Here is a 25,079-nt window from a genome sequence, read left to right on the forward strand (position 1 = left end):
ATAGGTATTATCTTTATATCGTTATTATAAAGGCGGATATAATTAATTTTAACTTAGAGGCTAGCGTCGGTCTCTAGGTACTCGGCTAGGAACGCGTTTTTAGGTCTATATACGTTATTAAAGCGGCCTAGGGTATTAATAGCATTTAGTTTTCTTAATTACCGAATATAAGGCTTAGTAGCGTATTGCTTTTTAAGTTAATAGCGAGAGGGATTATTATCCGGGCCGAGCTAAAGTTAACGGTTCCTATAAAGGTACTTCCGTCGAATTCGAGTTTCATACGAGACTAGAAAATGAAGTTTATACTAAGTAATAAGGGGTAATTAACGAACCTATTTTTAACGACGTAAATCGATAAGCGAAGGTAGTAATCGATAAACTAGATAGGACCGTCGATTATTCCTATATATAAGGTCTTTATAAAGGATCTAAAACCTTGCTATATCGCCTTAGTACCGGTTATAAGGAAACGTTACTTCTTTATATAGCTTTTTACGATTATATTAGATTACGCTCCTATATCGATTACCGTAGATGCGAGAGCTTCGTTTTCGTTAGGTCTTACGTTAATTACTAGCTTAGGAAGAGGTCGGATATAGTTTTTAGTATCCTTTACGATAATAAAATTTACCGTTATTTTACTCGAAGGATTAATAAACGAGGCGGTAATTTACGGTACGCTAGGTATTTTAACGCTTTCTTTCCGATCTTTTTATACCTATTCCTTTATAATCTTAATAACCTTAAACTAACCTTCGTTAATCTTTATAGCGCGTATCGTAAGGTACTTAATTACTTATTCCGAAAACCCGGGTATGAACTTAATTAGGTTATCTTACGAAACCTCGAAGCGTTTCTTATTATTCTTATTAATTTTATTTAGTTAAAACTCTTTTAGTAATTCGTTAATAGTCTTCGCTTTCTTAGCTAGGTCGTTCGTATTCGAAGTAGCGTTCTTACCGGCTTTAGTCGGTTTACGCTTAAGCTATAACGATAGGACTTCTATATCCTTTTAATCGGGTACTTCTTTTTCGATATATTCGCCGTTAGGACCTTTAATTCGCTTAACTACGTTAACTTCGATTAGGTCCGTTTTAATAATATCCTTATAATAATAGATATTCTCGTCGTCGATAAAACCCTTAATTTAATTATAACCTAAGATCTCCGTCTCGTATAATTCGTAGTTATATTTACGTTCGATTATTTAAATAACGTTAATTTCCGATATAGCTCTTAGTATTTCTTCTTACTTTAATACTACTTCCTCGTTTTTAAAGTATCGTAAGTCGAGAAATATAAGCTTTAGCTTTCCGGCTAAGTAGTAATATATTATCTTACGTACTTATTCTAAAGATTCCTTATTTTAATATACGTAAAATAAGATATAATAAGCGATCGGTTCTTCTTTACGCTTAGCTTAGGTAATAATCGATCCTAGGATTAGCGTTAATTTTAGCTTATCCGGGTTTCCGTTCTCGAAGTAGTATAGTCGCTTATTACTCCTATAGTAGAACCGATTCTAGGTTATATTTATTAATAGCGGGTAACGGTTATAGTTATAAAGCCGATCGAAAGTACTATAAAACTAGCATTCGAATTCCTTATAATTATTCGTTTAAGTTAATAGAATCTTATTACGTATGCCTCGGTAATTTAATATGGTATTACGTTTAGAGCCTATTAGGATCCTTCCGTTAATTTATAGGTTATAAAGACTTAGGTTTTAAACCGCGTTTACTAGGAACGGGTTTTCTTATTAATATTATTAATCGGCGCCGTACGTATCCTTAGGGCTATAAGAGCTACTATCCTAACGGTAGTTCTACGAAGTTATCTTTATTTCTAAAGCGTTAAGTCGGTCGTAGAAGGCTTATATATTAGCTTCTTAATTAGTATTTAGGTAGCCGTAAGAGGGTCTAGGCTACGAGGAAAGCGGTAGTAGGGGTATTTAGAGGTTAGGAATCGCTAATCGTTAAACTATTTATATTATAGGCTTTTCGGGCTCCTCGAAAGTTACCGTTTTCTATTATCGTCGTTCCTCGGCTTAGGTCCTATCGGTAATTTATGCTACTATACGACGTTCCGCTTACTTATAAAGCTAGGTATAAAGAATCCGGTAGTCGATATTTCCGATCTTATTATAATTATAATCGCCCGTTTTATAGAACTTTATAATTAAGGATATCCGGAGTTTATCGATTAGGTATCCTACTTTCTAAGGAAGCTTTCCGTTATCGTTTACGAGTTTAGAAAGACGTTTATAGTTTATAAGATACGTAAAAATCGCCTTAAGATCGTTAATTACGTTACCTCGTTCTAGCTATACGAGTTTACGTTTAACGTTAGCTTAACCTAGTTTATCGGTAATCTTAAAGCGGTACTTTAAGGCTATAACGATAACTCTTTAAATCGTTTAATCCTTCGCGACGTCGTTAATACGCTCCCTAATAATTTTAATTGTAATTTATTCGCCGATCTCTTTAATCTTATCGTCGTCGCTTATACGGTAGCGGTTAAATAATCGATCTACCTTCTTTAGTTATTAAGTTACGTTATATTCGTTAAACTTAAGCCTAAGGTAATCGGTAAGGTTAGGAAATCTAATAACTAGTATTACGATAATCGGGGTAGCTACCGGTATATTCTAGCTACTAAAGGCCTCGTTATTATTATTTTAAGATAATACTATAGGAATTAGCGGGATAAGTATAGAGCCGCGGGTAAGAGGTAGCTAAGTAGGAGTTTTATCGTCGTCCTTCTCTTCTTCGGGCGGATATAAGGACGGAGAATTAGTATCGACTCTTAAGGTCTTTATTAATAGTTTAGCCTTTACTACTTCTAGTTCTAACGGCGATTTATTCCGTTTCCTAGCTACGGATTCCGTTTAATTTATTAATACGAAGTATGAAATAAAAAGGGAGGTAGTAGGGGTCTTATTATTTAATATAAAGGTAAAGGTATAATAACTATTATTTATATCCTAATACTTTTCCTTTAGTATAAATATATTATTATTTATTATATTATCCCGATCGATAGGATCCGGGTATTATACGAGCTTTTCTAATCGGCTAACGCCTAACTAAAGTACGATACGTATTCCTTAGATTAATAGTTTAATTATTATAAATAAGTCGACGATAATTCCTTTTATTAAGGTTTAAAACTCCTAACGTATAACTTTCGTTAAAATAAGACGTATAAGGAATAAATCCCGAATAAAGGATCGCGCTAGATACGATATCGGTTATAGCTATAGGCCGGTCTCGATCTAACGAAGGTTATTTAATAATATTAGCGGTATTACCGCTAGGCGCCGTTTTACGCCTATATTAATACTTCTCGTTATGCTAGCTATTAATTAGTAATATAGGGCTAGCCTATATATAGGTATACCTATTAATTCGACTTTAGTTCCGTTTCCTTAATCCTTTATATCTACGTAGTCCTATTAATATTAATTCCTAATTCTTTTAAAACTATCGGTTATTAGTAGTTATTAGTTTATTAATTCTTATTTATATTATTAATATAAATATTTATATTATATCGTATATTATATTATCGAATCGCTACGCTTAGGTATCTTAAAATACCTTTAACATAATAAGTTATTAGTATCTATATATTTAATTTATATCGATTAATAAGTTTAGAAGGAAAAAGAAGCTATCGTAAGGTCGGTTAAGGCATAATTATTATTAGCCTTTATCCGCCTTTAATATTAATAAGGAAGTAGCGGGTCGTATAGGTTATCGTAATTTATATTAAGGCGCTCGTACGTTTAATCCATATAATAAATAAATAATTATAAGGGGGCTGCTTTAATCGCTATAAGCTTTATTTACTCGTACGAAATATATTATATTATTAGCGGTTCGAGGAAGCGGTTAGTATCGAGGGCTAAGTATTATCCCTAGTAGCGGTTATATTACGACGAAAGTTCTCCTAGGTTTTACGGATTCCTCCATATAAGTAAGTAAATAACGATACGAGGAATATTCTAATCGGTATAAACGCGGTTTAATCGTCGTATTATATCGTAGTATCGATAGCTTATTAGCGTTATAAGTATTAAAGGCTAAGCGTTATCTTAGTAGCTATAATATCGTTATAAAAGTTCCCGGGCTTATACGTACCTTCCTATAATAGATAAATAACTATAAGGCGGGATACTTTATTTAACGTAAAACGCGGGCTACTTCGCGGGTTAAATAACGGCGCCGACGGCGATCGGTATCCTTTAAATCCTAATAACGTAATAGAAATTCCGTAAACTAAAGGTTAAGGAGTCGAAAAAGTTATAAGGTAGTCGCTATTAAGGAGGAGTAAAGCGTACGCGCTATTAAAAACCCGGATAGGTTTATTCGAAAGTATATTCTATCGAAGATTATAATACGTACGATAGTCTAAGATAAATAAAATTAATATCGCTATATTAATCGAAAGGTAAGGAATTTAATGTAGTTATCGTATCTTAGCTATACCCCTTAGTTATAGAGATATAATAGTCGCTAGCCCGAAGGCATAAGAGGTAAGAAGAGAAAAGGAGTAAAACGTAAAAGTTACTTATTCGGCTATAGCAGTACGACGAAGTAACTTAAGCGCCTATAATTAAAATAAATATACTAATCGGAGAACGACGAATCTAATAATAAAAACGAATCTTTAATTAAGGTAAAAATAATAAAGATAGCAATCTAATTAGGTAATAAACTAAATAATAAATATAGTATGTCCCGTACTTACGGGAGCTATGGTTACTCTATATAGGTATAAGGCCTATCGTAGCGTATTACGTAATGCATTAAGAGGGCATATCTTACCGCACCACTACAGTATACCGATAGGTTAGGGTCGATATAATAACTTCTTAAATTATTAAAGAAGCTTAGAAAACCTTTAGGATTTATCTTATAAACTACGAGAAGCCGTTATTCTCGAGATTCGTAATTATAAAAGATAAAGGTATTCCTAGATTTCGGCCGAAACGATCGGAGGTATCGGAGGCTATCGAAAGGCTAAAAATACCTAATTTCCTAACGTTATTAGTTTTAAAATACGTTAATATATCCTTAAACGGCTAAGCATTACGAAACGTTACTTAACGGTTTATTCTTATTAGTTTTAAGGCTAAGGCCGTATCGTAGCGGTTATTTATTCGGAAAACTAGCGATACCTTCGACCGGTAGGCTAATACGATCGCGATTCTTATAACCTAGCTTTAATATAAGACCGCTAAAAACGATAAGGCCATTACTAAGACGCGTAAGAAGGTATACGTAGCGCTAGGGAAGCGCTTCGTTTATATAGCGGATTTACGGCGGGTAAAAAGGTCGTTAAAAGATAAGATAGTATATAAGGACGAGGCAAGCGACGAGGAGGTACCTAGAAAGGCTAAAACGACGCTAGGAACGCTTAAAAACGAAGCATCGTAAGCGGAGGATTATATCGAGGTTATAACGCCGGAATTAGAGGGTTTTAATTAATTTTAATAATATAAATAGCTTTAATTATTAACGTAGTAGTTACTAGGTAATACTTAATTTAAGTAGCTCGTAGAGGGGTAGCTTATGGAGGGGTAGCCTAACTTATGATAAGCGCTATCGGGATTAAGCAGGGTACCTAACAAATCCTCGCTGGCCCAGTCCACGGCAGCCAACAGCGCCGTCCTCCCGTTTATGTCGAGTGCCTCTGTTTCTACGCCAAGCTCCAATAATTTCTTCACGACACGCTTTTGGGATCTTTTGACGGCCGAAATTAGTGGCGTCTCGTTGGTGGGTTTTACCACAGCATCCAGGCCGATGAGGTCGGTGAGGTCGAAATAGGAATAGAACTCGTCCAGAAGCATCAACGCAAAGTTTTCCTGGTGGTTAGAGATAGCTCGATGTAGGGCCGAGTAGTTTGATTCGTCTCTCTAGCGAGAAGATCTCTCCTGGATTCTAGAAGGTATCGTCCGATCTCGATAGACCCGCTCTTGTACGGAGTCGCAGCCGACCCACCTCATCGGCACCGACCTAGGCAGGGACCGTATGACGATAAAGTGCGACATGGTCCAGGTCGTGCACGGCACGATGGCGGAACAGGGCTCGCCCACAACGCTGGCGGTATTCCAGTTTGCCTTCGTACGGCGGGCCAGGCGAGCACGCTTCAAGTCGGTCGAGATCACCTTCGTGTTTACGACAGGCGAGGTGCAGGACATTGCGCCCCAGCACACATTCGTCGTAATGCCGTCCACTACGACGCGCGAAGTCACCCACAGCGTCAGCCCAACGCTCGAGGCCGCGTACGGACCCGTGAAGGCCAGCGTCGGATACACGTGGCAGCAAACAGACACCACGACGAGCCTTACCGACTACACGTATATAACAGGTTTAATTAAGTCGCTACGCGCAAAGGACGGCCCCAAGCGTCCTGCCAACGCCGTCATCTGGACCCTCAAGGAGAACGGGCAGACGAAATCAGGCATCCCACACTTCATACAGACGGCGCTGCTCCTCAAGCGTAATAAGCCCCTGCTAGGCACGCCGCAGGCCGGCTTCACCGCTAAGGTATCGATTCGCGCCGACGTAGATAGCAAAACATCAGCTAAGGAGGCGGGCGAGAGCTTCAAGGGGCAGTTTTCGGGCAGGTCACAGAAGGGCCGTGATATTATATTCAACCCTCTCGTCAGCAGAGGCGACTTACAGAACACGAACACGCTAGGGCGCAAGAAATTAAGTGTCTTTCAGATGCTATGGCAATTTCCGGACTAGGTAGACGGGGTCGAGGCGCTCGCTCCCGGAAATCCGCAGCCTTCCACGAAGCAGCAATTTCCCGAGGACGAGACTCAACAACATGTAACAACGATAAGAACGCAGACTCAACGAGCTAGTAAAGAAGCTCTCAGCGTTGGCGTTACTAACGAGGCTACGGCCGGTAGAGAGGTAGAGTTTGGATTATCGCATGCAGTAATAATCCCACCGCCCGAGTCAGAAGACTTCCCTACGGATATTGAGTATAAGGCCGGGGTAGTCCACGTAAACACCGAAGCCGAGCCCGAGCTCCGGGAGAAGTTGGCTTTAACCAGGGCTGAGGCGGGATTTGTAAAGCGGCTAGTCGATCTCATAAAAGAAGAGAGGGAGATCCTCGCTAAGATACGACGGGTGCAGAAGCTGCGGGCCACAAAGACGGCCGGGCCTGCTTTAGCTCTGTATTGGCGTTGAGGCCGACGCGGAAAATATTATTGTGAAAGGTGCTTCAGTGTCCATTTCTGAGATGCCTCCTGGGGTTTCCCAGGGGATCACCACACTCGCTGCAGTGGGTTCTATGGGCAGCCTGTTGGATTCCTGATCAAGTGTTTACACAACCCCCTAGAACCCCGACCTGGCTTTTTGGCTCTCTCAAGGTTGGGCATTCTCACGAAGACTTCTCCTTTTTGTATCCACATTTAGAATTCGGTAGCCGCACTCCCTCTTAGCTTGTGCCTAGGCTGCGAGGTGAGGTGCCCTAGACCGTATGATTTAAACCCGGCTCACGGCCTCACGTCCGGTTAAAGGGGGCAGGAATCCTGGAAAAAGCTACTACAGGTACGGCTTACGTAAAGGGATCCCTAATGGCTTCGTCATCACCCCCCCAGAGTGCTTATGGTTTGGAAGAAGGCCTGTAGTAGGCTGTCGGGATCGTATAAAGGGTACGAGCTCGCAAGTACGTGGGACGAGTTGTGAGCGTCGGTAAGGACCGCGGTGGTTTGAGGCTCTCGATGCTGAAACAGTCGATAATATGGTGGAACTTATCGACAGCACGTTGGCCTGCCTCCAAAGATGACTCTGGGGAGTGAAACTGAAGACGCCTTCGAGAAATAAACTGGTAGAGGTGTAGAGAAGCGACGGTGCCGATGTTCTCTGACATTACGGCAGAGACCGAAAACGGGAGGGGCGGGGAAGACCAGAACTACGATGGCGACGGCAATAACGGGAACTTTTAGGATATATACGGCTTGGTGAAGAACAAGCGGCGGTTGATAGAACAAGGAAGAGGACGGGGACGAGGAAGAGGACGGGGACGGGATTCTCCTCCTTTCCCAAACGCAGATATCCTGAACTGCGCGTAACAGACTAGACTGCGCGTAACACCGCGCTCGTGCCTGCTGTAACCAGATACAAAGGGAGGTTGCCTCGTTTGTCCATTGGCACTGTCGTTCTTTCCTCCTTTCTTTCCTTCCTCGCGATATGGGTTGGGGGTTGGGACGCGACTTCCTCGTCGGCTTCTCGACGGCATTTCTCCCCTCACGTAGGAGATACCATAGCTTCTTCTTACGTCCTGCTGGAGCTGGCCCCTTCTGACCTCTCCTTGGCTTTCCTCTCTTCTCCAACCCTCCAACACCTCCCGGCTGTCTCTGCCGTGGTGTCGTGAGCTCGATTCTTCTCCAGCTCCTGTGGCTGTCTCCACGCCACCATCCCACCTTCGGTCTTGTCGACCTGCGAGCGCCGTTCTCCGGCCTCCCCCTTCGGTCACATCTTTCTCTTATTGGTATTATCCCTAACGCTGGAGCATCAGATGCTCTTGCATAGTATGTGTCCGCCACGGCCCGGCCAGTTTCTCTATATCGTTTGACCCTAATTGCGCCTACAACAGCGCCACTGTCGCAGGCATGAAGGGTGCTAACAGGTACGTCCTCTTCGCGTTATCTTCACAACACTGTCTCGCCAATTCCATCTTTAGCCGGTAGAAGGGGTGGGAGGTGGTGCGAAGATGATTGAGGGACACGCAGGGAATGGTTCTTGCAGGTCGACGACAAAGCGAGGACGAGATGGGCGGAAGCGGAAGCGAGTATCTTACCCTGCGGGATAAGACCACTTTGGTTTCCGGGTAAGAAAGGCAAGGCTGTGCTTTGTTCTGCCCTGTGCCGAGCTGATTCCCTACTTCTTCACCGGTGCCCAGGGTAACAGCAATGCTGCCCGAGAATAGCAGTGCCGCCGCGCGCAGGATTGGGACGCCTCCACGCATACCGGCTCGTTGGTATGGGGTTCGAAACCCTCATAGGAGCGCGACGACGGCACCTACCCATTCGGAGAGCCTGCCTATATTCGAACTTTGCCGTTCTCCCTTCAACCATGACAGCAACCACACCCTTGAGCACGATGCGATACGATATTAGGAAGGGTAGATGGTATATAAGCGGAGGGGGTAGGGAAGGCCTCTATATGGACAAGTTGAGGAGGCGAGTATTGTTAAACAAGGCAAACGAGTATCGGTTGCAGGGCGGGATTCTAAAGCATCATTACCGCGGAGGTTGTGAACGATGCCCACTGGAGGAAGCGTGGCTGAGGCTATCGCCATGGCCTACGACAAAGCCGGAAACTCATCAAGGTCGATAACACTGAAGAGATTGAGTGTTAATTACCTTAGCATTAGCATATCTACCTACATGGGTGCGTAACTCTATCCCCGTGCCCTTGTCTCCTGATCCTCCCGTACCTATATGTAGAGGTATAGAGCATCGTGACAGACGGTGGCGACACCGGCAGAGTCACACGGCCCCGTCGATGTTACTACTAGCCCCGTGACCCGCGGCCGCACCGACGTTGAGCCTGGCCGTCTCCTTTTAAACCGCCCCGCAGAGGACTGGTGGAATGTCTGGCCCGACTTTGAACTACCGCATTAGCGCTCTCTAGTGTATACCATTATTGAACACGCCGAGGACGACGAGAATTGCGAAGAAGCGTCGGCCATTGGTGGGGATGCTGTGCTTCCTATGGGAGGGCAAAGTTTCTCGGGTATACCTACTATTTATACAAGCCTTTCTACCTATTTGCTCATCTCAGATTGATCGTCATATAGGCAATATTGGCTATGAGGAGTAGGTACCACTGTCCTCAGAGCCATACATGCAGAGCTTCCGTAGAGATCAGCGTCATTTGCCCCGGCCATGCTTCCTCCTGGTCTCGATCGACCGTGATCTGGCCCTTGAGCAACCGGACTAGCCCTCTCCATTGTGGGCTGACCGCTCGCGTAGTTGTCGTTGAGATCGATTGGTTGGTCGGTTGCGCGATTCTGCTCTGCCGCGGCTTGCTGCAAATATATAAAAAGGAGATATTTCACTTCGTTGAACAATATACCTGCCGCAAAACTGCTTACTACCCAAACCTCGCCTCCTACGTGAGACTCGAGATATGCCACGCGCAGACCAACGCCATAGTCGCGGATAATACTGTGTCACATCACTATAATATGAGTGGGCAGGCACGTACGTACGCTGCCGCTCTCGTTCGATATCGCATTTGCAAACTCCCCTTGCCCCCCTGCCATCTAGGTGTAGGTATGCACAGTCTAGTAAGTTCTGCCCGAAGGACGGGGTCTCCGGTATGTACAGCCCGTCGTGGGAGACGGATGATATATATGTAGGCGCCTCGCGCGAGCAGTCCCCTTCCTCTCTCTCTCTCTGTCCGACGGGGCGCCCTAGCTCGTCCCCGAGCAGCCGACGAAGGCGTTCCCGCTGGCGCCCGTGTGCGTGATGGCGCCGCCGAGCTTGCACGACGTGTTGATGATGACGCGGTCCGGGCCGGGCGAGCCTATTTTGTTCCCGCACGCGCGCGCGTTAGCTGTTGCTCGTCGTGTCGGATGGCTTGATGTGGGAAGATAGAGAGAAAGTGTGTGTTGGGGGGGGGGGTGCGAGGCAGGAGAAGGGGAGAAGAGGGAAGGCGGGTAGAGGAGGGGCGAACTAACCGCCGGTATACACGCTGCCGCTGGAGAGGAGAGGGAACTCGAGGTAGGGGCCGGTGACGGCGAAGGTGAAGCCCTCGTAGTTGTTGTAGGTGTGGGGGTAGCTGCCGGCGGTGGTGCCGGCCTGGTAATAAGTGCAGGCCTTCTGGGCCGCCTGGTTGACCTGCGTCGCGGTGTAGGACTTGGTCCCGCACGTCGTCGCCGCCTGCAGCTCCACCGCCGCCTCCTCCGGGGTTGTCACTGGCGCGCCGGTCGCCGCCGAGGCCGCGAAGGCAATTAGAGATAAGATCGAGAGCTTCATCGCGACGTCTTCGCGCGGTAGGATGCGGGCCCGTAGAGGGGGGGCGAGGAGGGCTGAGAAGGGGCTGGGAGCAACGGTAGGTGTGGAGGGCGATCGCGGGATAGGGAGAGTTTCGGATGGGTTAGGTTACGCCATATATATATGCGAATCTATGCCCACCATATTTGGATCGACGTCCCGTGCCGACGCTCCCCGCGGATCCTCCTTCCTCGCAGGGTTTACATCGCCACGGGGCTGCATTGGTTCTGCCGTCGTCGCGCCGCCCCAGCGAATAGCTGAAGCCCGTACGCGTGCCCTCGAGCGCCAATCTCCCCCCGCAACGGCGGTCACCTCACGGTAGCTGCTCGTTCTGGAGGTCAATGCCGAGCTGGTGTTTGTCTCACAGCCGGTCAGCCTGGTTTCATGGGGCGCGCTTGCGGTCCGAAAAGGGAAGGTCGTTGAGGGGGGGACGGCAACGTGCCGATAAGGTTGGTGGAGATTATGCTATCGTGTAAATAGGGGGGGGTGGGGGGAGGATAAGGAGACCAGGGCGAATGCCGCGAGGCACCGAGCTGTCGAGGGTCAGCCGGCGGGGGACGGATTACTAGGACGGCCTAGACGGTTTCCGGGTTCGCGCGCTCCCGGCGTGGTTGATGTCACCGGTGTTATTGGCTGCGGCGCATTCTCCAGAAGCGGGAAGAGAAAACAGGACCGGCGATATTCTGGCCTCAAGGGGATAGACTGCTTGGGGTCGTGGGGACATCAAATGGCGCATCGTCTAGAGGTATTCTCAAGACCCAATGCTGACTTAGTCTTTGGCAGAAGAGAATACGCCGTGATGGTATTTCCATTGTTTATCGTCGTGCCTTGGGGGAATACTTTACCAGTTATGAAAAGAATCGGAAAAATAAAAACACATGTGTCGTTCATCTCATCCCGACCCCGCACTCAAGCCCGGAGCTTTACTCCGATCAGGAGGGTCAGGACAGCTTCCGAAACCCACAAATCTTAAGCTGAGACAGCGCTACAAACCGCGTAATATACCTATAAGTATATATTGCCTGCCGGCAACGATAGTTAAGGCGCTCACTATTTTCAAGTCGACGCCTGATCCTGAGCGGATCCCATCAAAAGTTAAAGCGAAGCACAAGCTTGAGAGTCCGAGCAGAGTCGAGTCCGGTCCGCTGAACTAAACGCGCAAGCTCTAGAGCCCACTACTTCCAAGCCACGACGGCCGCGCTCCCCCTAGCAGACGCGATACCGGTGGCCTCGGCCGTCCAGACGCCTTGGGTCGGGGTCTGCCTTGCGAGGGGGGTCTCGGGGGGCTCGTCCTCGCGGGCGACGCGGTAGACGGACAGGAAGCCTCGGCCGCCGCCTGCTCGAAGGGCCTGGCCGCACGCCGGTCAGCTCCTAGCCCTCGGGCGCCATCGCCTGCGACAAAAAGAAGAAAAAAAAGGGGGGGTTGCGTCTCGCACGTACAGATCTGCGGCGCGTACCCGGCGCAGGGCGTGTTGCACCAGTCCTCGTCGACGTGGCGGGCGACGGGCGGGACGGCGCGGCCGCACAGGCACGCGGTGTCGTTGACTGGGCGGAGACGTTAGGTAGAGCCTAGGCGCGGGGGGGTGTCAGGGGGCGATCGCGTCTGCCGACTGAGAAACGGAGAAGGGAAGCGGATCTGGGGGAGCAATTGAGAAACATGTGTGTTGATTATTGCCCATCTCACGATGGTTGCCCACGATGGCTCTGCTGGTACGAGGGTGTGGGGTTGAAGAGAGGTAGGTACCTAGGTAGGTACCTAGAAGCTTCCATCGTAGTGAGGGTAGATACCTAAGGTACCTTCTGACGGATTACACCAGATGAGCTAAGTAGCGAAGACCACCAAGTACCTAAGCGCTGTTAGGAATCGAACCTATCCTTCGTTAAGTAACCTACTGATCTACACCATACGTAAAGTCGCTATTCTCCAAGGTAAATACGCAGTACCATCTTAAGCATGACACCGTCTCAAGCACCTGCAGATTTCCTGCGATATCCCATAATTATTATTACTGCGTATTGGGCTCTGACACGTACACGAACGTATAGAGGGCTTATGCTATATCACCGAGGCAATTTATCGAAGTTCTGTGTAATGCCGTTGACGAGCGGGAGCGCCCGAATGTCTCGGCTTCGGTTCCTGTCGGTATGTACATAACAGCGACAGACATTGGACGAAGGCGGTATGCATCAACGTACCTACCTACATACATATGTCATGTACATGTACATATACCGACGTATGATAGGTACGCAAGTACTGGAGAGGATAGAAGGTGTGCAATTATGTACGCGTCTGCCTCAGCTACTGAATGTACTGAGTACATCGAGCGCATTGCTCTACGTGTAGTCGAGACCTCCCACCTCGATCCCTCCCAGGACCCGCCTCTCGGCCCCCGCAGTGACGCGGTGGCGCCTGGGATGGACCGAGGAGCTCGCGGTGAGCAGCCAATCAGCGCGCCACCGATTCCAATCACGATCATTGAACATACCAGCGGATCCTTGACGTACCCAGTGCGTAAAGAGGCCTGAACTCGAAGCTCCTTTTTGGCTTCGCTCGCCGCCGACTTGGCCCCCGTCCTCGTTAGCCCTCTTTGTTTCCCTCCCTACCTGCGGTCGGCAGGTCTTGAAAATGTCCACTTCTCTCCCCCCTCCTGCTCCTCTCTCCCTCTTCCCATCGCCATCGCCCTCTCTCCTCCCTTTCCGCTTCTTCACTATACTGAGTCGCCACTCGCCCCCCGGCATAGACTACTGAGCTCTGAAAGACATATCTCCGGGTATATACCTAACACATACGAGCTACCCCCCTAGTTTATACCTAGGACCGCTTCCCCCAAGAACCCTTCTTTGTCTGTCACTCTCTCCTTTTCTCGCCACCATGACTCTCGCGGACGTCTGCCCCGTCGTCGGCACCACGAACCACACCCTGCCGCCCGACCACCCCGAGGTCGACCTCTCCCAGCCGGGCCGGACCTGCCCCGTCGTCGGCGCTAAGACGGAGCACCACGCCCGCCTGCACCATCACCCCAGCGTGTCCCCGGCCGCGACCCACGACCACACCACTCCGTGCGCCGGCGCCCCCGACGCCCAGGCCTGTCCCGCGCTGCGCTTCGTCGTTAACGAGAAGAAGAGCCGTGAGATGGGTATGTAGCACTATCCCCCTCTATTTCCTCTCCCCCACCCCCTAGTATATCCCCACTCACTAAACCCATCCACCCACGCCAGACGACCGCGTGTGCCCCGTCGTCGGGCCCGTGACCACGGTGCTGCCGCCGCACCACCCGAGCGCCGACGCCTGGACCGACAGCGACGTGTGCCCCGTCACGCGCGCCCGCGTCGAGCACCACCGCGACCGCCTCGTCGTGCACCCCGCCGTCGTCCCCGGCTCCCACGCCGTCTGCCCCGTCACCGGCGCCAGCACCTGAGGCGCCGAGGAGGGGGGTCGCGGTGGCTGTGCGGAGGAAGACGAGGGGGGGGAGGACGCGATCGAGACGGCGAGACGATTAGGGCCGACTAGAGGGGGACGAAAGGGAGGGAGGAGGACCGCGGATTTACCCTTCGCATTGCGTGCCTTAACTGGGATTTTATACGCTTCATAGACATAATGAAATAGTTGCTATCGCTTGTAACTTACAGCACCTGGGAGTCGGTTATACTTTGCCTCGCGAGGTTCCCCCGCCCCCCTTGGCCCTGCTAGTTCCGCACCTACTGCAAAGTATCGAGGTATCGTCTGAGGACCACCTCGTCAATGTGTGTACAGAAGACGTTGTTATCTTTGCCGAGTGCGCGCGAGGTGTTATCCGACTTGAAGCGCGCCATGTCTTCATAGACTTCCCACCGCGTCATATCGCCGTAAACCTTCTCCTCTAACATAGGAATCAACGCCTCGAGCCGCGAACCAGAGCCGACGGTAGTAGTCTTCTTCACCCGCTCCACCCATTCTGGGTATTCGAGACCCCTGAGCTCGAGGTTCTGGATCCGTGCCACCATCTCAAACAAATCTATGACGTCGAGAGATTTGTCAACGTCTGGACAGATGTGGTAGGCTTTGCCTAGGTTGGTCTGGGACTTGGAGATGGCAAGTATAGCAGAGGCTGCGTAGTCGACCGGGACCAATTCCTTGCGCTGGTTGCGGAGAAGAGGGTAAGTTCCGTGCTCCATGCAGTCTTTCAACAGTCTACTGACGAAGTCATCCGGGTTGCCTGTTCCGGTTTTGCTATCGCATAGAACGAATCCGAGCCGGTAGATGGCGATGGGGAGACCCGCCAGCATGAGTTTAGAGACGATCTCATCCGCAACCCACTGGCTCTGCCCGTAGCCACCTTCATAGGGAACTGAAGTCTCGATGAATGGCGCGATAGGCTCATCCTCGGAAATAAGCTGACGTTTAGCAAAGCGAGTCGGGCCGTAGGCCGCGATGCTAGAGGTGTAGTGGAAAGGTTTGATCCTGCCACTCAATGATAATTGCACCATGTGCAGAGTTCCGAGGACGTTAGCTGATCGGTGCGCAGAGTAGGGCTGGTTATAATTGACCTGGGCGCCCATGTGGAATACAACACTTGCCCAGTTTGCTAGGGCGTCGAAATCATCCTCGCTTAAACCGAGCCTCGGGTGGGCGAAGTCTCCGCTGATGACCTCCAGTTTGGATAAGTGGTCTCTGGGAAGCTTGCCAAGGTTGTACTTTTCGAGATTCTTTAATAACCGTTTGTAGCCCTCTTCGGCTGAGGGGGAGCGAACGAGACACCTGATACTTTTGACCTCTTCCAGCGCTAGCATTTCCGAGACGACGAAGGCGCCAACGAACCCAGTGACGCCAGTGATAAGGACCTTTCCTTCATCTTTCGCTCTCCAGTCCGTAACATGTGGAGTGTCGGTGGACCAATTGACTCGCCGCCAGAGTCCAGCATCTCGCCTGCACTGGGCCACGACCTCCTCAATGCGACCGAACTCATCTGCTCCGCCCTTTTCAATGACGGCCCCTAGAGCACGAAGGGTCGGGTGCTCGTAGACGGCTCGTGCGGTAAGTACCACGTTGAACTCACAGCGGACCTCTGCAATTAATGCCGCTGCAGAAAGCGAGGTGGCACCAAGGTGGAAAAAGTCTGCCTCGTGGGTGATACTAGACGGCGAGACGGTACCTAGGATTCGGAGCCAAACCGACGCAAGGCGCTTCTCTACAATAGAAAGCTTGCTATCCAGCAACAACGTATCGGTGCACAGTTTGCCATCCCGAATATTATTTCGGATAGTTTCTGCCAGGTCCTGGGATATCTTGTGCCGATCAACCTTGCCGTTCCGATTGAGTGGGATTTTATCTATGACCACAATTTGCGGGATCATATAAGCGGGGAGACGCTTCTTGAGGTTAAGGTGCAGTGCCTGGATGTTAATGGACTCCTCGAGGGAGACGCATGCAACGAGCGAAGCGGCAATCTGGCCAGGAGGCTGGATCTTCATAGCCACGGCGACTTTGACTAGGTGGGTATCCAAAAGATTGGCCTCGACGATGTCGAGGTTAACTCTGTACCCGCGTATCTTGATCTCACGGTCCTTGCGACCCATCCAGATAATATTCCCATCACGATTGCGTTTAACAATATCTCTTGTCCGGTAGAGTAAGACGTCCTTGCCGTTGATGCCCAACCCGGGAGCCCTCACAAAAGCCTCACGAGTCTTCCCCTCGTTATTCAAGTAACCCCGAGCGAGGCCATTTCCTCCGATGTATAGTTCTCCCTGACCCTGTCCCTCGACAGGCTTCATGTCGTGATCGAGGATGTAAACTTCAGTTTCGAGGATTGCTTTTCCAATGAAGAGTTTCCCCGCATCGGCTTCCTCTCGTGTTATGCAGTGGCATACAGCAAAGACTGTGGACTCCGTTGGGCCATAACCGTTAACAATACGTTTCGGCGGCCCGTTATGAAAGACGGTTTGTAGAGCTTTGACACCTGGTGGCTCGCCACCAACCATTAGAGTGTTCATCTCAGAGAATGCCGACGGACAGGCAATGGCGATGATATTAAAGAGGCTTGAGGTCAAGAACATCGAGGTTACGCCCAAGCTCCTAAGGGCTTTAGCGAAGATCTCGGGGCTCAGTGCCTGCTGACGGTCGAGTACCGCAATGGTAGAGCCGTTGAGAAGGGCGCCGAATATATCGAGCAACGAAACATCAAAGCCAACACTATTAATGTGGCCAAGAACTTCCTCATTCGGGCTAGGAAAGCACAGTTTGTCCCTGGCCAGACGTAGAATACCTCTCCCGGGAACTTCAACGCCTTTAGGAACACCTGTTGTTCCAGAAGTGAAGAGAATGTGGGAGCGGTGGTCCGCTCGCACAGGAGCTGGAATGGTCACCTCCTTGTCATTTTCGCTGTCTCCGCCATTGCTTCTATGTGGCTCAGCAGGTGGTGCAGAAACAAGAAATCGAGTCTGCGTAGAGAGGCGAGAATCTTCATGTTCAGTGTCTGTGATGAGGTATCGGACTTTGGCGACGTCCAACCTTGTCTGCATGTCATCGGACAGAAGTTCTGGGTCTAGGGGCAGACAGGTGCCGGCAGCGTATAAAACGGCTACCTGAGCAATAATGTGGTTGATGCCATGACCGGTGAGGATACCGACAGGCTCCTCGTAGCACAGTCCGCCTTTGACGAGCTGAAGGGCAATATACTTCGCTAGGGAATCCAATTGCTGGTATGTAACTTGACGCGCAGAATGTCGGATGGCAATTTTGTTTGGGAGAGTGACAGCCCATTTTTGGATACCATAGCCAAGGCCCGGGAGAGCGATATCTGTGAGGTTAGGCATTGTTTTTGGCAAGAAATAAGGTCGCCGATGTTGCTAATAAGAAATGAAGCGACTTGAAATATTAAGCTAAACCACCTCTCTACGGGCCACCCCTTCACGGACCGGCTATTTTATATATTGTCACGTAGCAATTGAACCAGCCCTTATATGCCTACATACCGCACCGCGTAAATGTAGGCCTCTACGTTTCACGCAACATATAAGCTTACATACAACCAGTTTACCCACCTAAAAAATCGGGAAGAATCGGAAAAATTAAATTTTCTCATAGGCAATTAGATTGCGTTATTATATTAACATATTACGTGGATTGGGAGAACTGCGCAGGAACTGAGGTTGCTCTGCAGTAGGGGCAACAGAAGGTGGGAAGAGGTTGAATTGACTGACTAGCTAACTAGGAACATAATAGGGAGCTGGGAGCTAGGTTAGGTAAGCGAGCAACCGGAGAAGAAGTAGGGAGCCTGGCTCTCTACGTGACGTAATATATAAAGCTTTTTCAAATCTTTTACTTGTTAATAATATAATGAGTTTCGTACGTTTCAAGGTTGTCTTTCCTGCACTAACAGTTTTCCATAGAATTTATTAGTAAATCTGTTAACTGTACTCTATATCGGTACCTTTATATAATTTTTTCACAGTAATAGAATAGGGTTATCACTTAATCCTCCATATACTCAATAGAGAAATGGTTAATATTAGATAATCTTATTTTTCTTATTTAATATATTTCTGATTTCCTTTCCGATCTTTTACGGCGATAAATGGTTCATAGGTAAGCTTATATAAAATACCCGGTCCGTAAAGGGGTGGCTTGCAGAGAAGTAGCCTAATTTATATATTAGAGTTGATTATAAATGGAAATTTGCAGTTTTTCTAGTGGCCTTGGTAGATTCATGATTGCCTTTTCTGTGTCTTTTATAGCCGTTAGGCTCTTTTACTCTGTATCTTCTGCACTCGGTAGTTGTGTGGTGACGCTAGGGGTTGACAAAACAAGAACCAAATACTAAGATCTGGAACCAACTAAGTCAGCAAGGGAGACGGGGTAAAGGCGATGAGATCTCCCATAGAGTCGTTAGTTAAACTAAGACTATTCTAAGTACATCCCCTTATTACAGCAGCTGTTTGCTAGCCGGTGGTAAAGGAGAGTGGTAGTTAGAGCGTTGTCTTTCGTATTCACCACAATTTCCGTCTCTCAGCCTCTAGTTACGAACTGCCCGTCGTGGCCCTGTTTATGAGGATTGCTGCGGTGATAACACTTTCTCTAGGGGTATTGGGCCCCTACCAAAGAATATGAAGTGGTGGTAGTGGTGGTGGCGGCCCTATTCCACCACCCCAACTAGTGTTGCCCAGGCGACTTTTTTGTTCAACCTGTAGGTATATCAAGCTGACATGCCTTTCTACGGGCCACCGCTTTGCGGACCAGGCATTTTGTATGTAAACCTATATAAAAAAGCCCGGTCCGTGAAGGGTTGGCCCGTGGGGGGGGGGGGGGGGGTTATGTTAGCTTACCGCCAGAGTGGCTCTGAACTAGTCATCAAAAGGGGTCGGAGGCGTGGGCTCTCCTCCTTGTCTTGACACACCGACTTTAAAACAGCGAGAATAATAGGGATCAAATTAGAGATGTGTTAGAATAGGGTATATTAGCGCTAATTTTAAGAGCTCCGAGTTTCAAAAGTAGTTTAGTTTAACCGGGGTTGCTAGCTAGCTCAACTAATCCTTTGTGCCTTACCATTGAGGTGACCGCCGTTTGGGCTATTAAGGCAGCCTTTAAAACAATCTTCGGAAATGCCGCTGTTAGTATTTATTACGAAATGATCCTTATACTCTTCTCTCTCTCTCCTTCTCTCTTACGCAAGTGTACCAAGCTGTAAATGGCAGCCCTAGAATACGCATTCACGGAGAACCCCGAAAACTACATTGCCTCTCCCGCAGCTCCATGTGGCATACCTGGTATGAGATCATTAGATAACGGAATAACCGGCCAGACGAGCTCGGCACGAAGACCTCCAACAGACCAGCAGGTTGTACGCGGGGAATCCACAGAAGGACAACCAAATTAATTCCCCCCCAGTACCTAAGTATAACCTACAGTCATATACCTAACGATATTAAACATATAATTACGTATAAAACAGACTAAACGAGAGGACCTAAACGTAGTACGCAATTTATTCATTACCGTAACAGACCCGCATACGACACCCAAAACTATAACGATGGTAATATAATGCTACATAATGAGACTGATCGGCCGATCATACACTAACAGGATAACATACTATACCCGGTTCAGAAACAAGCCATCTACCTATTAGACCGCGAGCTCAAACGCCTCAAGTCCGCGGTTAAGCTCTTCTGGGGCCATGGTAGTATATCTACGCAGCATATATATAAGGTCCGGCCACGGAACCTCCGCCTTCGGTCTAGTAAGTAAGGTATTCTTCTTTCCCATCGCCGCTATTAGCCTATTATTACTTATATTAGCGCTTTTATTTTACTAATAGGAATAAAGTATTTGGATCGCCTTAACCGCGCGCCTATCTATACGGTACCGGGCCTAGTAGCTATTACGGTGCACCATTAGTACGTATCCGATAAAACGATTTTCGGAAATATTTACCTCGAAAAAAAAAAACCACCAGAACTCTATAACGCTAAATTAATTTCTTTTCCCTTCTAAAATTAAATTTACCGTCTAAAATAAAAATGAAGCAAGGTTTAAACTATAAAACTAAATTAGAAATCTTATAGAAAGGGTTCGTATAAAGGAAATATATACTTACGTTAATTTATTACTATTAGATAATTTACCGTCCCTTCCTCGTCGGACGAGGCTAGTTTTATTACTTAACTAGCTAGCTATACGGGCGGCGGCGGCGGAAGGGCGTTATCTAGGGGCGGATCCTCGGGACCGCCGTCGCGTACGGAATACCGTATAACGTAATCCCGGAACTTATAATAAACATACGAATTACCGAAGTAGCCGCGTAACTTAATATAAACCGGGAACGGCCGGCTATATCCGTCCGGATATCGTACGGCTTATTTTCGATAGGTACGATACGCTACCGGGACGGCCGTACCTTTACTTATAATAAGTAAAGCATTAATATAGCTCGGCCGGTATAATAATACCTACGCTAGTATTAGCGATTATCGTACGATAATTATAAGGCGATTAGGTAAGGTTAATATAATACGCTATAAGTTATTATAATAAAACTATATTAACTTCTATCCCTTAATAAGTAGAAGAATTAAGGTTAATAAGTTCTAACGAATAGCGACCCGAGAATCCGCCTAGGTACTAATAGAAGCCGGTAAAGCGCGTTAATTATTCTTAGTTATCGTACGTATATTAAATATTAAATATCTTACTATAATAATTACGCTCGGAAGGAAGATTAAGGCTTAGTTATTATTGTTTTAATTATTCTAGTTATTCTAATTATTTTAGTTTTTATATAGAAAAGATATTAGTAATACTTCGTAATAAAGGGATTATAAATACGTACGAAGATATAATAGCGAGAGGGAGAGATAATATTAAGAAAGAGGAAGAGAAACGATATTAAGAGAGGGAGAGAGATAGTTAGACGTAATAAAAGGAGAGAGAAAAGAGAAAGGGAGAGAAAGGAAAAAAGGAATATTAATAAGATTATAGAAATATATCCTTATACGAGACGTAATTACCATTTAAATTATCCTTATACGAAACGTAACTACTATTTAAATTAAATTCTATATAATTATTCGTATAATTATTATTTAAATTAAACTTTATATAGTTATTTCTATACCTTCTTATTATTCTACCTTCTTATTATTCTACCTTCTTATTATATTATTTAATATAATAATAACCTTTATTTTATATATTTAGTATTATAAGAATTATAAATACGTACGAAGATATAATATTAATAGAAATAAAGATAATATTAAAAGAGAAAAAGAATAATAACTAAACGAGGTAGAAGAAAAGAGAAGAAAAAAACCAAAAGAAAAGAAAGAAGAGAAAGGAAATATTAATAAGATTATAGAAATATATCCTCGTATAAGGAATAATTATTATTTAAATTAAATTTTATATAGCTACCTTTATATTCTCTTATTATATATCTCTTCTTTTCTCTTTCTCTTTCTCTTTTCTTTTTCTTTTTCTTTATTTTCTTTTTTCTTTTTTTATCTCGTCCGACTATTACTCTCTTCCTCTCTTAATATTATCTATCTTTATTGTTATTATATCTTCGTACGTATCTATAATCCCTTTATTATAAAGTATTTCTAATATCTCTTTTATATAGAAACTAGAATAACTAGAATAACTAAAAGAACTAAAATAATAATAACTAAGCCTTAATCCCTCTCCTAAACGTAACTATTATAGTAAGATATTTAATGTCTAATATACGTACGATAACTAAGAATAATTAGCCCGCTCCGCCGGCTCCTATTAGTACCTAGGCGGATTCTCTCTAATCTTTATACCTATTAAGAGATAGGAGTTAGTATAGTTTTATTATAATAACCTATAGCGTTTTATATTAGCCTTATTTAATCTCCTTATAATTATCGTACGATAATCGCTAATACTAACGTAGGTATTATTATACCGGCCGAGTTATATTAATGCTTTACTTATTATAAGTAAAGGTATGGCCGTCTTAATAATATATCGTACCTATTATAAATAAGCCGTACGATATCTAGATAGATATAACTAGCCGTTCCCGGTTTATATTAAGCTACGCGGCTACTTTAATAGCTTATATACTTATTATAAGTTCTAGAATTACGCTATATAGTACTTTATATAAAATAACGGTCCCGAGGATTCGCCCCGATTAATATACGTACGATAATTTTATTATATTATTTATTAAATATTTCTACCTAGTCTTACCGCTCTCGTATATCTTAAGTTTCTAGAATAAATATAGCTTAGTATAGATAATTCTACGCTATACTTATTTCTTAATATGGCGTAAGTAAAACTCTATCTCTCCTTATTTCTCATTTAAAAAATACCTCTTCTCTTTATATACCGATATTTTATTTATAGATTATCGTACGCGATACGAATATATATTTAAGAGGCTATATGTCCTTAATCTTATTAAGATAGTCGGCCTCTTCGTACGCATTTTTAAATCCGCTAATTATTTAAAGGAACGAGGTATTTATTCTATAGATATCATTAGCCTATCCTTATTATTATTAATAATAAAGTCGAAGATCTCTTTAAATACGATCCTTTCGAAAATAATAGACTTAGAAATACGAATTCGAATATATCTACGTCCTCTTTATATCGTACGTAGTTTAATATAGCTACCTAAATAATTAATATCTAGAAATACCGATAAACTAGTAATTCGCTTTTAGGTTTTCTTATACCTCGTCCGATAAGCTAATAGCATTCTCGCGACCGATTATAGAATCTTATAAAGAATATTTCTAATAACGTACGAAGGTTTATATAAGACCTCGTTAAAGCGGCGAAAAGATATAGGAAATTAGGATTTAATAATAAATATACTATCTCTTTAAAGATGGAAATCTAGATTATCTAGATATAAAATAATAAATACGGATGGCCCGAGACGTTTAAAGTCCGATTTATTCGTACGTATTAAAAAAAGTTTTTATTTTTATATTATCTTATATTAATATTTCTATTTAAAATCTATCGAACTTTCCGTTTTTTATTCTCGAGATAGCCCCGATTAAACTAAAGAACATTAGGTCCGATACTTTATACGACCGTACTTAAATAAAGAACCGATTCCTTAAGTATTTAAAGAGTAATGGAAATTCATACTAGCTCGGAGTTATACTAAGAAAGGACTAGTAAATCTCCCATTTCTTAGCGGCCCTATTCGGACGATTCGAGACCTCTTTTATTCGCCGATAGCCTTATTTCTATCGATAGAATATAAACGAATTCCTATCGCTCTTTACTTCTACCCGCCCTTACGTTTTTTAGAGATTAAAAGCGGTCGTACGGTACCTAAAATAAAACGAAAAGCTACGGTAAAACGATCTAACGAAGACTTTATTATCGTATAATCCCTTACCGTAAGTAATGGTATAAAGATTAAGATGAAAAAATCTAATCGATTATTTATTATTACTGTTACGAATTTCATAGAATTATTCTCTTCGTACGTCGAAGAAGAAGGATCTAAAGACGGAAGGTAAAGCGACGAAGAATAAAGCGACGAAGCGGACGATAGATATAAGAACGAATTTAAAGACGAGGTATTTTAGTAGTAGTAACGATAAGAATCCCTAACTCGAAAGTTAATTACTTTATCTAACTCTAAACGTCTAAGAATAAATTCTATTCCGACGCTTCGTATAACTAAGAAATCCCGACCATAGCTCCTTAGCTTTAATAGCGAATTAGATATACCCTTTATAGAGGATATAGCTTAGGAATATAAAAACTAAGCACGGGAAAGGTAAAAGAAAAAGGAAAAAGAGAAATAAAGAGAAAAGTAGAAGGAAAAGCAAAAGGAGAAGTAAAAGAAGAAGTAAAAGGATATGCCTTAGTTTATATCTAGTAGGTATACGTACGATAATGGTCTAGCATTTAATACTCGTAGGGTATTTAGAAAGTAACTTATAAGGGTATTAATAGTTAAACGAGGTTTAAAGTATTTCATTTATTTATTTTTATTATTTCTATTTGATATAATTATAACTCCTTTTTATTTATATCCTTATTTTATATTTACGAAACTTATTAAAGAATAGTCGATGGTATTATATCTCTACGTAAATTATCGTCCGTAAATAATGGATGGTTTTATTAAAGTAATTAAAGTAAAGAAACCTAATTATTATTAGAGAGGTCGTATGAATAAAGACTTTAACTTATATAGAGTTCTATACTACCTATAGGAGGTTTAATAAGTTAAAGATAAGGCTCGATACTAAATAATATATAGGCTCGTACGCGTTCTCGAAGCCGGATATAGGTTTTTAAATATAGCCGAATTATATCCTCTTCCGTCCGAAGCTATCTATCGAAACTTAATTTATTTAATATAGCTTTATATTATTCCATAGTCTCTACCGTTATAAATTTATCGATCTCGATATCCTTTAAAGGTATATATATAACCTATACGGCTTCGTACGTAGCCGAGCCTTATTTAATAGGGATTCTATAATTCGGAACCTTATTTATATTATAGAGGTTATATGGAATACCTAGTCGTACGTATAATCGGTTCTTCTGCGCTCG

General features: G+C 44.8%; 4 protein-coding genes across 4 annotated transcripts; 2 read left to right on the forward strand and 2 right to left on the reverse strand.

Annotated features, from left to right (window-relative positions):
- The first annotated feature begins 5,612 nt into the window (after nt 1–5,612).
- On the forward strand, nt 5,613–7,314 carry GGS23DRAFT_550487 (uncharacterized protein). The gene has a single exon (XM_051515289.1). The coding sequence runs from the start codon at nt 6,036–6,038 to the stop codon at nt 6,756–6,758; it is 723 nt and encodes a 240-aa protein (XP_051375109.1). The 5' UTR covers nt 5,613–6,035; the 3' UTR covers nt 6,759–7,314.
- A 3,102-nt stretch (nt 7,315–10,416) lies between these two features.
- Nucleotides 10,417–11,456, reverse strand: GGS23DRAFT_269431 (Ribonuclease/ribotoxin). The gene is made up of 2 exons (XM_051512429.1): nt 10,711–11,456; nt 10,417–10,556 (listed from the first exon to the last, which is right to left on the reverse strand). The coding sequence occupies exons 1-2, from the start codon at nt 11,006–11,008 to the stop codon at nt 10,444–10,446; spliced, it is 411 nt and encodes a 136-aa protein (XP_051375110.1). The 5' UTR covers nt 11,009–11,456; the 3' UTR covers nt 10,417–10,443.
- A 2,272-nt stretch (nt 11,457–13,728) lies between these two features.
- Nucleotides 13,729–14,588, forward strand: GGS23DRAFT_269477 (uncharacterized protein). The gene is made up of 2 exons (XM_051512430.1): nt 13,729–14,166; nt 14,249–14,588. The coding sequence occupies exons 1-2, from the start codon at nt 13,902–13,904 to the stop codon at nt 14,446–14,448; spliced, it is 465 nt and encodes a 154-aa protein (XP_051375111.1). The 5' UTR covers nt 13,729–13,901; the 3' UTR covers nt 14,449–14,588.
- Nucleotides 14,420–17,824, reverse strand: GGS23DRAFT_614810 (antibiotic synthetase; the record flags this gene model as incomplete). Its single annotated transcript, XM_051520679.1, has 1 exon — nt 14,420–17,824. One exon carries the CDS (start codon nt 17,822–17,824, stop codon nt 14,729–14,731), a length of 3,096 nt encoding a protein of 1,031 aa, XP_051375112.1. The 3' UTR covers nt 14,420–14,728.
- Between the last annotated feature and the right edge of the window lie 7,255 nt (nt 17,825–25,079).

The sequence above is a fragment of the Durotheca rogersii genome (genome assembly GCF_024521655.1).
Source record: "Durotheca rogersii strain YMJ 92031201 chromosome Unknown GGS23scaffold_3, whole genome shotgun sequence".
In the NCBI taxonomy this organism is placed as follows: domain Eukaryota; kingdom Fungi; phylum Ascomycota; class Sordariomycetes; order Xylariales; family Xylariaceae; genus Durotheca; species Durotheca rogersii.

Bases quoted from the DNA above. Each gene is read 5' to 3' on its own strand.
- GGS23DRAFT_550487 (XM_051515289.1), top strand. From the start codon at position 6,036: ATGACGATAAAGTGCGACATGGTCCAGGTCGTGCACGGCACGATGGCG.
- GGS23DRAFT_269431 (XM_051512429.1), bottom strand. From the start codon at position 11,008: ATGAAGCTCTCGATCTTATCTCTAATTGCCTTCGCGGCCTCGGCGGCG. The intron at 10,557-10,710 runs GTTAGTTCGCCC...GGAACAAAATAG, and splicing joins CGGCAGCGTGTATACCGGCG to GCTCGCCCGGCCCGGACCGC.
- GGS23DRAFT_269477 (XM_051512430.1), top strand. From the start codon at position 13,902: ATGACTCTCGCGGACGTCTGCCCCGTCGTCGGCACCACGAACCACACC. The intron at 14,167-14,248 runs GTATGTAGCACT...CACCCACGCCAG, and splicing joins GAAGAAGAGCCGTGAGATGG to ACGACCGCGTGTGCCCCGTC.